Source organism: Schistocerca piceifrons, chromosome 7 (genome assembly GCF_021461385.2).
Source record: "Schistocerca piceifrons isolate TAMUIC-IGC-003096 chromosome 7, iqSchPice1.1, whole genome shotgun sequence".
NCBI classification, from domain to species: Eukaryota; Metazoa; Arthropoda; class Insecta; order Orthoptera; family Acrididae; genus Schistocerca; species Schistocerca piceifrons.
In genome coordinates this window covers 334,496,823-334,509,396 of record NC_060144.1, presented here as the reverse complement: position 1 = coordinate 334,509,396, position 12,574 = coordinate 334,496,823, and the positions used below count along the sequence as shown (strand labels likewise).

Below are 12,574 nucleotides of genomic sequence, written 5' to 3'. Positions count from 1 at the left end.
GATGCCACTAAACCCGCCCAAAGATGTAAACAACCATGCGTGGGCAGCACCTCTTAGACGGAGGGGGGCCGACAGCCGATCAGTTCCAGTCATTCCACCAGAAAGGAGGTACACGGTTCGCATTGTCTGTAGTTAAACCATGCCTAGACAGTCAATGCCGAGGTTCGATAGCGCCTATTGTTACTTTGTGCCAAGAAGGGCTCTCAACAAGGGAAGTGTCTAGGCATCTCGGAGTGAACCAAAGCGATGTTGTTCGGACACGGAGGAGATACAGAGACAGGAACTGTCGATGACATGCCTCGCTCAGGTCGCCCAAGGGCTACTACTGGAGTGGATGACCGGAACCTAAGGATTATGGCTCGGAGGAACCTGACAGCAACGCCAACATGTTGAATAATGCTTTTCGTGCAGCAACAGGACGCCATGTTACCACTCAAACTGTGCGTAATAGGCTACAAGATGCGCAACTTCACTCCTGACGTCCATGGCGAGGTCCATCTTTGCAACCACGAAACCATACATCTCGGTACATATGGGCCCAACAACATGTCGAATGGACCGCTCGGAGTTGGCATCACGTTTTCTTCGCCGATGAGTATCGGATATGCCTTCAACCAGACAATCGTCGGAGACGTGTTTGGAGGCAACCCGGTCAGGCTGAACGCCTTAGACACACTGTCCACCGCGTGCAGCAAGGTGGAGGTTCCCTTCCGTTTTGGGGTGGCATTATGTGGGGCCGACGTACGCCGCTGTTGGTCATGGAAGGTGCCGCAATGGCTGTGCGATGCATGAATGCTATCGTCCAACTGATAGTGCAACCATATTGGCAGCATATTGGCGAGGCAGTCATCTTCGTGGACGACAATTCGCACCCACATCGTGCACATGTTGTGAATGACTTTCTTCAGGATAACGACATCGCTGGACTAGAGTGGCCAGCATGTTCTCCAGACATGAACCCTATTGAACATGCCTGGAATGGATTGAAAAGGGCTGTTTATGGACGACGTGACCACCAACCACTCTGAGGGATCTACGCCGAATCACTGTTGAGGAGTGAGACAATTTGGACCAAAAGTGCTTCGATGAACTTGTGGATAGTACGCGACGACGAATACAGGCAGGTATCAATGCAAGTGGACGTGCTACTGGGTGTTAGAGGTACCGGAGTGTACACCAGTCTGTACCAGCACCTCTGATGGTCTTGCTGTATGGCGGTACAAAATGCAATGTGTGGTTTTCATGAGCAATAAAAATGGCGGAAATGAGGTTTATGTCGATCTCTATTCCAATTTTCTGTACAGGTTCCGGATGCAAAACTTTTTTGATATATATATGTATGATGCTGGTTGTAACAGAAAACACGTACAACTGACACAAGACTCTAATATTTGACGCGTTGTTTTTATAGGCGTCTGCTGGAGACTTTTCGATGTTTTTGTCCGTTTGTTGCCAAATTTGTAGCTCTCCCTTCAAAGCAACAAAACAAGGGAGATCGTCTTTGTATGGTTCAGTACTTTACAAAACATGTTCTGTATCTTTATCACTAAAATTTTGCGACAGCAATTTTTGTAGATGTGCGTTTCCTTCTAGTTGAGTTGTAGGGAGTCTTGATTACATTTCGTTTAATAAATGATAGAGAAAAGGTATGGTCAGTGCAGACATTAATACTCTTCTACAGATTGTGCCTGGAAACTGGATCTGTTGGTCTGTTCAAAGCATAGCTCTACACTGTACGCTGATGCGTAAGGAGAGTGCCTCCTTTAAGCATTTTCGACAGTTCTCCATTGATTAATAATAGTGTGTATTTATTTATATATTCAATTAACATTCACCTGTGGCTTGTTTCGCACATCAATGATATTGTTGTGAATAGTAAGTATCGGTGAAACACAGTTCGCGATGTGCGCCGGCTCTTCCTCTGCCCCATCGCACGAAATCAGGTGTTACACGTCTTGCCATCACAGCACCGATCGAAAGCATCGATTTAGGGCAGTTTTTTGTTTATTTGAAGCCTAATGTAAAGAGAATTGCTGTGCTTTGTGAAAGTCTGTTCATCTATGTAAAATAAAGAATTTTCCGGCAGCAACACGCTGCATAATCAGTAAATGATACATAATTTGATTTGGTACTGTAACATAGATCTCAAAAATCTCTATAAAAGATTCTGCAAGAACACTGGTTAACTTCTATGGCTCACCCACAATCACTCTTTCTGTGATGTCTTTCGGATTCGCTGCGCCAGGTGCAATCAAAAGACAAAAATTATTATGAGTGAATTGTGAAGCTCTCGTGGACTATTGTTTAGATTTTTTCATATCTACAGTTTCACAGTTTTCAATTTGAAGTAACTTTTATCGCCTGCGCAGCGTATTGTAAAAAAGTGCGTTGCCGACAAAGATTTTGCTGCCTTGATTCACTGTTATCGAGGAAAATGGAGAGTGTTAGCCCATTGGAGCGTGTATGCGATTCTGTATCACCAAGTTAAGTCGTCACTCACATTTTGTCAACCTCAAGAGCTCCACATGATCGAGGGTATGCAACCAAGGTGGAAAAAGAGCTCAAAACACTCAGAACAGCCTGCATCCCAGAAACTAATCACTCAACCTCCTTACAGCGTTGAAGAACTCAGAGTAGCTCTTCAGGAAATGGAATCAGGAAAAGCCCCTGGTTTAGATGCTATCCGTGAAGAATTTTTCTTACGTTTCGGTAACTGTACAAGAAAGTGGCTTGCCAGATTTTTACACGGATACCTTGCAGATGGACTACGTCCCCCATCAACTCAAGAGAGCTAAGATCATCGTCACCATAAAACTATGAAAAACAAATGATCCATCACAAAACTATACATTAGTTGTGCTGCTCACCATGATTTACAAACTTTTGGAAAGATAACTCTGTAACTGGACAAGCCCCGATACACTTAAACTACCCATATTGAACAGGAAGGATTTCGCTCTGGCTGAAGCTGCTCGGATCAAGTTCTCTCATTAAATAAGTTCATCAAAGCAGGGTACTGAAAACAACTGGAAGTTTCAGCCTTGTTTTTCGAACTCATAATAGCCTACGGCATAGTCTGGAGACAGGTCATGATATTAGAACTCATGACAACGATCCCCTGCAAAACTGCTATCAACATGGCCAGTGCTACGCTTCTAATAGACGCTTCGAAATGATCATGAGTGATATGAAGTTAGCAATGGTCTTCCTCAGGGATCTGTTCTCGCTCCCCTGTTATTCAGCCTTTATATTGCTGATAGACCGGAAACGACCTCACAGTAGTTTGGATATGCCGATGATACGGCCCTGGCAGTATATAGTCCACTGAGGACATATCGACGAAGGACCTAAAAATATTGGGAAACAGTTTCGCCATTCGAAACTGAAACACAGTGCCACAAAGAGAAAAGTTTCTACATTTCATCCCAACAAGAAGTCAGCCAATAGAGAACTCAGTATTTACTTTGAGGACAAACTTCTGTCCCACAATCGACATCCAAAATATTTTTCGCCCGGGATGGATCACTGAGTTTCACGAATCATCTGTGAAACACAGCCGCCAGACTTAGAGCTCGCAGTAACATTTTCCGGCACTTTACGTGGGTCTTCAGGAGCCGCGCCATGGATTTCAGCTTTAGGTCTAATCTATTTGATAGTAGAATATGGTGCATCGGATCAGCTTAACAGTACTCGCACAAGACACATCGACGTCCAACTAAATCAAAATACACTACTGGCCATTAAAATTGCTATACCAGGAAGAAATGCAGATGATAAACGGGTATTCATTAGACAAATATATTATACTGGAACTGACATGTGATTACATTTTCACGCAATTTGGGTGCATAGGTCCTGAGAAATCAGTACCCAGAACAACCACGTCTGGCCATAATAACGGCTTTGATACGCCTGGGCATTGAGTCAAACAAAGCTTGGATGGCGTGTACAGGTACAACTGCCCATGCAGCCTCAACACGATACTACAGTTCATCAAGAGTAGTGACTGGCGTATTGTGACGAGCCAGTTGCTCGGCGATCATTGACCAGACGTTTTCAATTGGTGAGAGATCTAGAGAATGTGGTGGCCAGGGCAGCAGTCGAACATTTTCTGTATCCAGAAAGGCCTGTACAAGACCTGCAACATGCGGTCGTGCATTATCCTGCTGAAATGTAGGGTTTCGCAGAGATCGAATGAAGGGTAGAGCCACGCTTCGTAACACATCTGAAATGTAACGTCCACTGTCCAAAGTGCCGTCGACGCGAAAAAGAGGTGACCGAGACGTGTAACCAATGACACCCCCATACCATCACGCCGGGTGATACGCCAGTATGGCGATGACGAATACACGCTTCCAATGTGCGTTCACCGCGATGTCGCCAAACACGGATGCGACCATCATTATGTTGTAAACAGAACCTGGATTCATCTGAAAAAATGCCGTTTTGCCATTCGTGCACCCAGGTTCTTCGTTGAGTACACTATCGCAGGCTCTCCTGTCTGTGATGCAGCGTCAAGGGTAACCGCAGCCATGGTCTCCGAGCTTATAGTCCATGCTGCTGCAAAACTCGTCGAACTGTTCGTGCAGATGGTTGTTGTCTTGCAAACGTCCCCATCTGTTGACTCATGGGTCGAGACGTGGCTGCACGATCCGTTACAGCCATGCGGATAGGGTGCCTGTCATCTCGACTGCTAGTGATACGAGACCGTTGGAATCCAGCACGGCGTTCCGTATTACCCTCCTGAACCCACCGGTTCCATATTCTGCTAACAGTAATTGGATCTCGACCAACACGAGCAGCAATGTCGCGATACGATAAACCGCTATCGCGATAGGCTGCAATCCGGCCTTTATCATAGTCGGAAACGTGATGGTACGCATTTCTCCACCTTACACGAGGCATCACAACAACGTTTCACCAGGCAACGCCGGTCATCTACTGTATGTGAATGAGAAATCAGTTGGAAACTTTCCTCGTGTCAGCACGTTGTAGGTGTCGCCACCGGCGCCAACCTTGTGTGTATGCTCTGGAAGCTAATCATTTGCATCTCACAGCATCTTCCTCCTGTCGGTGAAATTTCGCGTCTCTAGCACATCCTCTTCGTCGTGTATCAATTTTATTGGCCAGTGATGTATGCGCATTACAATAAAAGAGACCCCACCTACTGAGTACCCGCACTACAAACTAAGCAGTATTGCTCTTCTCCAACTGCGACGAGAGAAATCACTCATTACAGAACTCACAAAGATCGAGAACAACTCTCTTCCGCAAGACATCCCGACTGTAAGAAAACCCAGCTGCACTCTCAACATCCACCCCAAAGAGTGTAACAATTCTGAATGAAAATGGATTCAGCCTAATTGATCGCTGGAAAGAGGAGCGGAACAGACGAACCTCCCTTGCCTTCAAGAATATATCATGCCTCACCAACATACTACCCAGATTCAAAAAGCCGTGTCTACCCTAAATAGAATTCGAACGAAATATGGCAGATTGACTGACTCGCTACGAAGACGGAAGAAAATAGCGTCCCCCAAGTGCGATTGTGGGGCTCGTAGGCAAATCGTTAAACATGTAGTTGAAGATTACCCGCTGACAGTGTTCATTGATGACCACTCGGAACCTACATGCTGTAGAAAAGACGGTGAAATATATCTACATCCACATAATTTCTCTACAAATCACAGTTAAGTGCTGACAGAGGTTTCGTAAAATCAACTTTAAGCTATTTCTCTACAATTCCACTCACCAACAGCGCCCGGGAAAAACGAACAATTAAACATTCCGTGCGAGCTTTGATTTTTCTTATATTATTTTGATGATTTTTTCTCCCTATGTAGAAATTTGCCAAAAAATATTTTCACTTTTTGAAGAGAAAGTTGGTGATTTAAATTTCATGAGAAGACCCCACCGCATGGAAAAACGCATTTGTTTTAATGACTGCCACCTCAGTTCGCATATCATATCCGTGGCACTCTCGTCCTACAAAACGAGTTGCAATTCTTTGAACTTTTTCAGTGTCCTCCATCAATCTTATCTCATGCTGACTCCACATCGCACAGCAGTACTCCAAGTGAGGGCGGACAAGCGTAGTGTAAGCAGTCTCTTTTGTAGACCTGTTACATTTTCTAAGTGTTCTCCCAATAAACAGCAGTCTTTGCTTTGCTTTACCAAGAACATAATATACATTCTTGCGCCATTTTAAGTTATTCGTAATTATAATCCCTTAGTATTTAGTTGAATTTACAGCCTTTGTATTTGAGTGTTTTGTCGTGTAACCAAAAAATTTAACGGATTCCTTCTAGTACTCATGTGGATGACATCGCGATTTTCATTATTTAATCAACTGCCACTTCTCGTATCATAGAGATATCTTTTCTAAATCATTTTTCAGTTGATTTTGATCGTCTAACAACTTTGTAAGACGGATAAATGACAGTATCGTCTGCGACACGCTCAGGAAGCTGTTCAGATTGTCTCCTAAGTCCTGTATGTAGATCAGGAACAGCAGAGGGCCTATAACACTTCCTTGGGGAACGCCAGATATTACTTGTCTTACGACATCCCGTCAGTCACTTCGAATTGAAATCTTTCCGACAGAAAATCACGAACCCAGTCGCACATCTGAGACGATACTCCATAGGCACGTAATTTTACTAGAAATCGCTTGTGAGGTACAGTGTTAAATGCCTTCTGGTAATCTAAATATATGGAATCACTCTGACATCATCTGTCGAAAGCACTCATTACTTCGTGAGAATAAAGAGCTAGTTGTGTTTCAGAAGAACGATATTTTCTGAATCCTTGTTGGTTGTTTGTTTGTCAATAAATCGTTTTCTTCGAGGTATTTCATACCGTTCGGAAACAATATATGTTCCAAAATCCCACTGCAAATCAACGAGAGTTATATGGGTCTGTAATTCAGTAGTTTACTCCTATTTCCCTTCTTCGGTACTGGTGTGACTTATGAAACTTTCCAGTCTTTAGGTACGTATCCTTCGGCGAGCTAACGGTCCTATAGATTTCTAAGTATGGAGTAATTTGTTTCAGCATACTCTCATAGGATCCCGACTGATATACAGTCTGCACCGGAGGCATTGCCTTTATTAACCGATTTAAGCTGCTTCTCTACACCTAGGATATCTGGTTCTGAGCTACTTATGTTGGCAGTTGTGCTTATTCAACAGTAGTTGTATTTCCTCACATCTTGTGGTTTTACATATTTCATGTATTTTTGTACCAAATAGTATTTGTCTTTTTTACAGCCTGTATGTTTTACATGAATACTTAATTTTGTGTTGCAGACTGCTTATCTTCAATTAATTCATGTGATGTACTACACTATACGCTAAATTAATCTCGCATATTTTTAAATATATTCTCATCCTCTACCTATATAGCTTTCTGTGAGGAGAGGATGCTTTTTTATAGCTTCTTATTATTTTTGCTTTGCATTTTAGAAACTCTATGAATATACGCAATCTGAAAGCGTTTTAGGAACGTTCTGTAAATTTTTTCTGTACTTGTTAAATTCAGTAAATACTATATTTGGGTCCATTTCATCCATAGTACACATATATTTAATTGATTACATCTAGAGTAAATTGTTAAGGACAAATTTTACTTAAACATGGAGTGTGTCATTTCTGGGAAAATACCAAATGCCTCTCTTCGAGGAAAAATTTTTTTCATTTTAGTCCTACTTTTCAGTAAAATCTTCCAGTATCACATAGTAGTGTGTTTTGTTGTTACTTACCAATTTCTGTATGTCTTCCTAAAGGTATTCTACCTCCTCATAAGATTGCGAGCACTTTGGTGCAAAGACTTGAATGACGCCATGGAATACCATTTGCTAATTTTTATGAGTCCCGCTCATCTGTCTAAGTTATCTTCAACATATCTAATATTTAAACGTCCTGATACAAAGAATGGGACTCGAACCTGGGAATTTTACCTTTCGCAAATTGGAAGGCAAGAGGAAAGGTATATATGGAAGTGAAGATATGAGGTCAGATCGTGAGTTGTATTTGGATAGCTTCATCGATAGAACACTTGGCCGCAGAAGAAAAAGGCTCTACATTCGAATCCCTGTCCAGAACAGAGTTTTTATCTGCCAGGAAGTGAAAACTGATTCTGCATCTACACTGTTTTCAGTTTTCATGTTTACAATAATCTCTTCGTCGGAATATTTTCCTTCCTCATGTCCTCTACAATAAAACACGTACAAATTTTAATTCTATTTCGGCTTATATGACAAAAAAAGCTGTTCGATTTGATGCCACTTTGACGGCTTGTTTATTTATTCAAGAGTTCTCATCTGGCTCCTCGAGGATGAGTAGACCCCGTTATAGACTTTTCCATAGTCTTACGTCGACAGAGTGAGAGGGGTGGGGGGCGAAGAGATGAAAGTCAGGATTGGTGTATACCGGCAATCGCCTGTGGTGTGACACGGAAGCTATGGGGGACGCACATACGAACGGCTGGGCGGAGACCTGAGGACAAGGTTGTTGCGTCTGCTGGCAGGCGGTGGTGAACCAGCTGGGGATGCACGAGCTGGTGCCGCACAACGAGTTCCTGGAGGGCCTCGGAGCGACCATCTGCCGGTCGAAGGCTGTCTACAAGGACGTCTGCACCAACCTGCTCTTCCTCATGGCCGGCTACTCCTCCAAGCATCTCAACTCGGTAAGGAAAAGCATAGGGTGCGGGATTCTACAATTTCAATGCTCAATAAAAATTTGTATTACTTTCATGCCTTGTATAGTGATAGGCCTGTGTTCTATATACAGGGTGAAAAGAATTTAAACCGACAAACTCTGGGAGGTTGTAGGGTACATCAAATCAAATATTTTTCCCTTATGTCATTGTTTCCTAGGAGGATTATTTAAACCGGTGGAGGCCGTATTACGTTCTTCAGTTGTTAGAGGTCGTATTACGATCTTCAGTTGTAGGCAACTGCTGTCCGCCAATGCAGTAGAGCATTATCTCAGTTTAATAGTGGAGCGATACACCTGGAGTGAGTACACTGATATGGTTGGTGCGTACTACGTAGCGTACCATAACGGACGAGCTGCACAGCGGGTTTATCAACAACAATATCGTAATCGCCGTATCCCGCATCATACGACCTTTGCTGCTGTGTACCAACGTCTGCGTGAAACCGGGTCATTTAGCAGATTACCTGGACAGAGACGCCGTCGCACGGTAAGAACGCTGCAATTTGAGGAAGCTGTCTTGCAGCATGTGGAGCGGGATCCTTCAATCAGCATTCGTAAAATTGCACGTAACATGGGGACAAATCAGACGAATGTAAGAACAGCCCTTCGAGAGCAATTGGTACGTACATTTCACTCACAGCGTGCCCACAACCTGGAACCAGTTGATTATCCACCCAGAGCACAGTTTTCGTAGTGGTACCTGGAACAATGTGAAATGCATCCTACATTTCCATTCTCTGTTTTGTTTACCGATGAAGCAACGTTCGGGCGTGATGGAGTCTTCAACATGCACAATTCGCATGTTTGGAGTGAGGATAACCCATATGCCACAGTTACTAGCGCACATGAAGTGCGGTTGTTCTTTAATGTGTGGATCGGTGTTGATGGGGACTGTTTAGTTGGGCCGTATCTGCTACCTAGGCCATTAAATGGCAGGCACTATTACAATTTTCTCGCCAGAGCATTGCCAGAATTGCTGGAAGACGTCCCGCTCCCTACAAGACAACGCATGTGGATCCAACATGACGGGGCCACATTTCAGCTGTCGTTTGCGTTGGTTCCTGGACCGACAGTTCCCCGAAACGTGAACTGGCAGAGGTGGTCCTGTACCATGTCCTGCTCGATCCCCAGATATTTCCCCTCTGGACTTTTTTGTGTGGGGAGAGATGCGCAACCTTGTTTACGCAACTCCTGTTGCATCAGAAGAGGATCTGGTTGCCTGGATAGTAGCAGCAGCAAGAACAATTCAGGTTACTCCTGGGGTTTATGCCCGTGTCAGACAGAACATGATCCGACGGTGTAACCTTTGTTTACGTGTCAATGGAGGCATTTTTGAAAATCTACTGTAATTGAAACTGGGTTGTGTTAATCTTTTGTCTCTTGGTCATAAAAAAAATGGAAAAGTGTTTGTTGGTTTAATTAATTTGCCGCCAGAGAAATCTTCCTCTACTGGTTTAAGTACTCCTCATAGGAAAAAGTGACAGTAGGGGAAAATATTTGTTTTGATGTCCCCTACAACCTCCCAGAGTTTGTCGGTTTAAATACTTTTCACCCTGTATACATGAATATGTTACATAGATTCTTTGATCACGTTTCCCCTTCACATACACTGCTATCCTGACTGTATACAGAGATTGTAAACACTCTGTCTCCTCTTGTCGCGTAGTCCCCACCGCACACCCTTTTTACTTTATATGCGGTTTATATGGCATAATATTTTAATTAATTTTATATTGCTTATTGTTGTGAGCACGACAGATAAAATACGATTTTCACTATTAGTTTCTGCAGTTGAAAATATTTTAACTTTATGCACTTTGACCTATTATGTGGGGACACGCACAACACTGAAAGATTTCGTCCTGTGGATGTACGATCTTTAATTTGCAAACTATTTTTATATAACACTGATCTGGCTTGTTAGATATGGAACATCCTATCATAACTGTAACTAATTATAAGAAAAAATGCCCTTCGCTACTTTCATCTCTTCAATGCACAGAAAATTACCCTTACTGTACGGAAGTTACAGTATGTTATGTTCACTAAACGTAAACGCTGCAGTGGATTTTTTTTAATATGTGAAGACTATTAACTACCACGACTAACATGAGAGCATGAAACAAACACAAAAAGAAATTTAATTATTATGTTATTAGCCACAACAGGTTTTGCACAGTAGTCTTTGATCACACACAAGTAAAACTTTATCACTCATGACTTACATACCAAACTGATAACATAATAGGAGCTGCCCACGTCCACCTGAAAATGACATAATAAAATCCACAATTTGCCTCTGAAGTCTCCAGAAAGCTGAAAGAGATAATTTTAATGACGGCTCTGCGTCATGAAAAATTCCTAATATGCTGAAAACGGCTAAGAATGTGGAATGAAATCTTGGGCAAGCTAGCAATAAATTATTACAGGTAATAATTTTAACAATTTCTATATTCAAAAAATCAACATAATTTCAAAGTACACACCTTTTACAAATACCAACCTCCAATGGCGTCTTTCTCGATCAAAGGACAAACGAAGGCTACCTATGCATTCCAGCGAGCGTCACAGGCTCTTACAACTTAAACGGCTACAAGAAGACAGAGAGAGTAATGTTTTAACCTCCACTATTTATAGACAATTTAATAAACATATTTGCAATTATTTTTCATTATCTGCTTTGATACATACATTTGCCGCCGACCAAAGACATTATTTATGAAATATAGATACATAAATATTGCACAAAAAAAGAATAATTATTTCCTTTTACACATAATCTACAAACCATACAGTAATGAAATAAAACCAAACCGATAAATGTTTATTTTTATTATTTTTTTATATTCCACCAATTTTGTAAATATCTTGTCAGGAGATGTCACACTCTACTATCTTATCAAAGTACGCTGTCCCTTATATCTCTCCTCGACCTTAACGCTCTCGTCTGAACAACATTGCAGAAACGCCCCTTCCCATCTGAGCTAAATCCTTTCGGTCACACTCCATTACTCAGACCAGTTTCTCGAAGACGTTCCCAGTAACAGAAATCCGACTCTGGAACAACCTCCCTCATTACATCAGAGAAGTGAATAACATCTGCGCCGGCCGGTGTGGCCGAGCGGTTCTAGGCGCTACAGTCTGGAACCGAGCGACCGCTACGGTCGCAGGTTCGAATCCTGCCTCGGGCATGGGTGTGTGTGATGTCCTTACGTTAGTTAGGTTTACGTAGTTCTAAGTTCTAGGGGACTGATGACCTCAGAAGTTAAGTCCCATAGTGCTCAGAGCCAAAACATCTGCAGCTTCAGAAGACAGTCAATGACGTCTGCTACAGCAGCAATAAGGTTTAATATTGTCCCTGCACACACTCGGTACCCCTATGCATCCTTCTATCCAACTAGATTTTCCTCATTTCCCAGTATTCTTAGCTGGTGCAGTCACCTTAAATTTCCCTTCCCCAGAACTCACTATAACATAAAGTATCTATTTTGTACATCTATAAATACTTTTTCTATTGTCATTAGTGCTGTTATTAGACACGTAGTAGACCCGTTGTGGATCACGTGAAGCGTCTATAGTTCTTCCCGCGGTTTTTCCATGAGGCCTTCATTTTCTCGTTCATGGCCTTCTTTCTTTCGTCCGTTCACATTGTACTGGTCTTTTTGGCTCTTGTCTCTGTCTAGACTTCCCGCTTGTCTATTTTGCTTCTGCAGATGTTACAGTCTGAAGTGTCCTGAATGGTGAGTTGAGCATCAGTAAGGTGTCTTCGTACTTGTTCGGCCCATGCCATACCTTTAAGGTTTTCAGTAGCTGTGAGTTTATACTCATGGAGTCTAGTCTGTGTATGAGTCCATTGA

The 12,574-nt window shown here is 42.6% G+C and overlaps 1 protein-coding gene across 1 annotated transcript in view; it reads left to right on the top strand.

Moving 5' to 3' along the window:
* Positions 1-12,574, top strand: part of LOC124805681 (lipase 3-like) — a 164,031-nt gene that overhangs the window by 75,411 nt on the left and 76,046 nt on the right. The window contains exon 6 of the mRNA XM_047266249.1: positions 8,527-8,685. Coding sequence (XP_047122205.1) covers positions 8,527-8,685 — 159 coding nt within the window. The remainder of the gene's footprint in view (positions 1-8,526; positions 8,686-12,574) is intronic.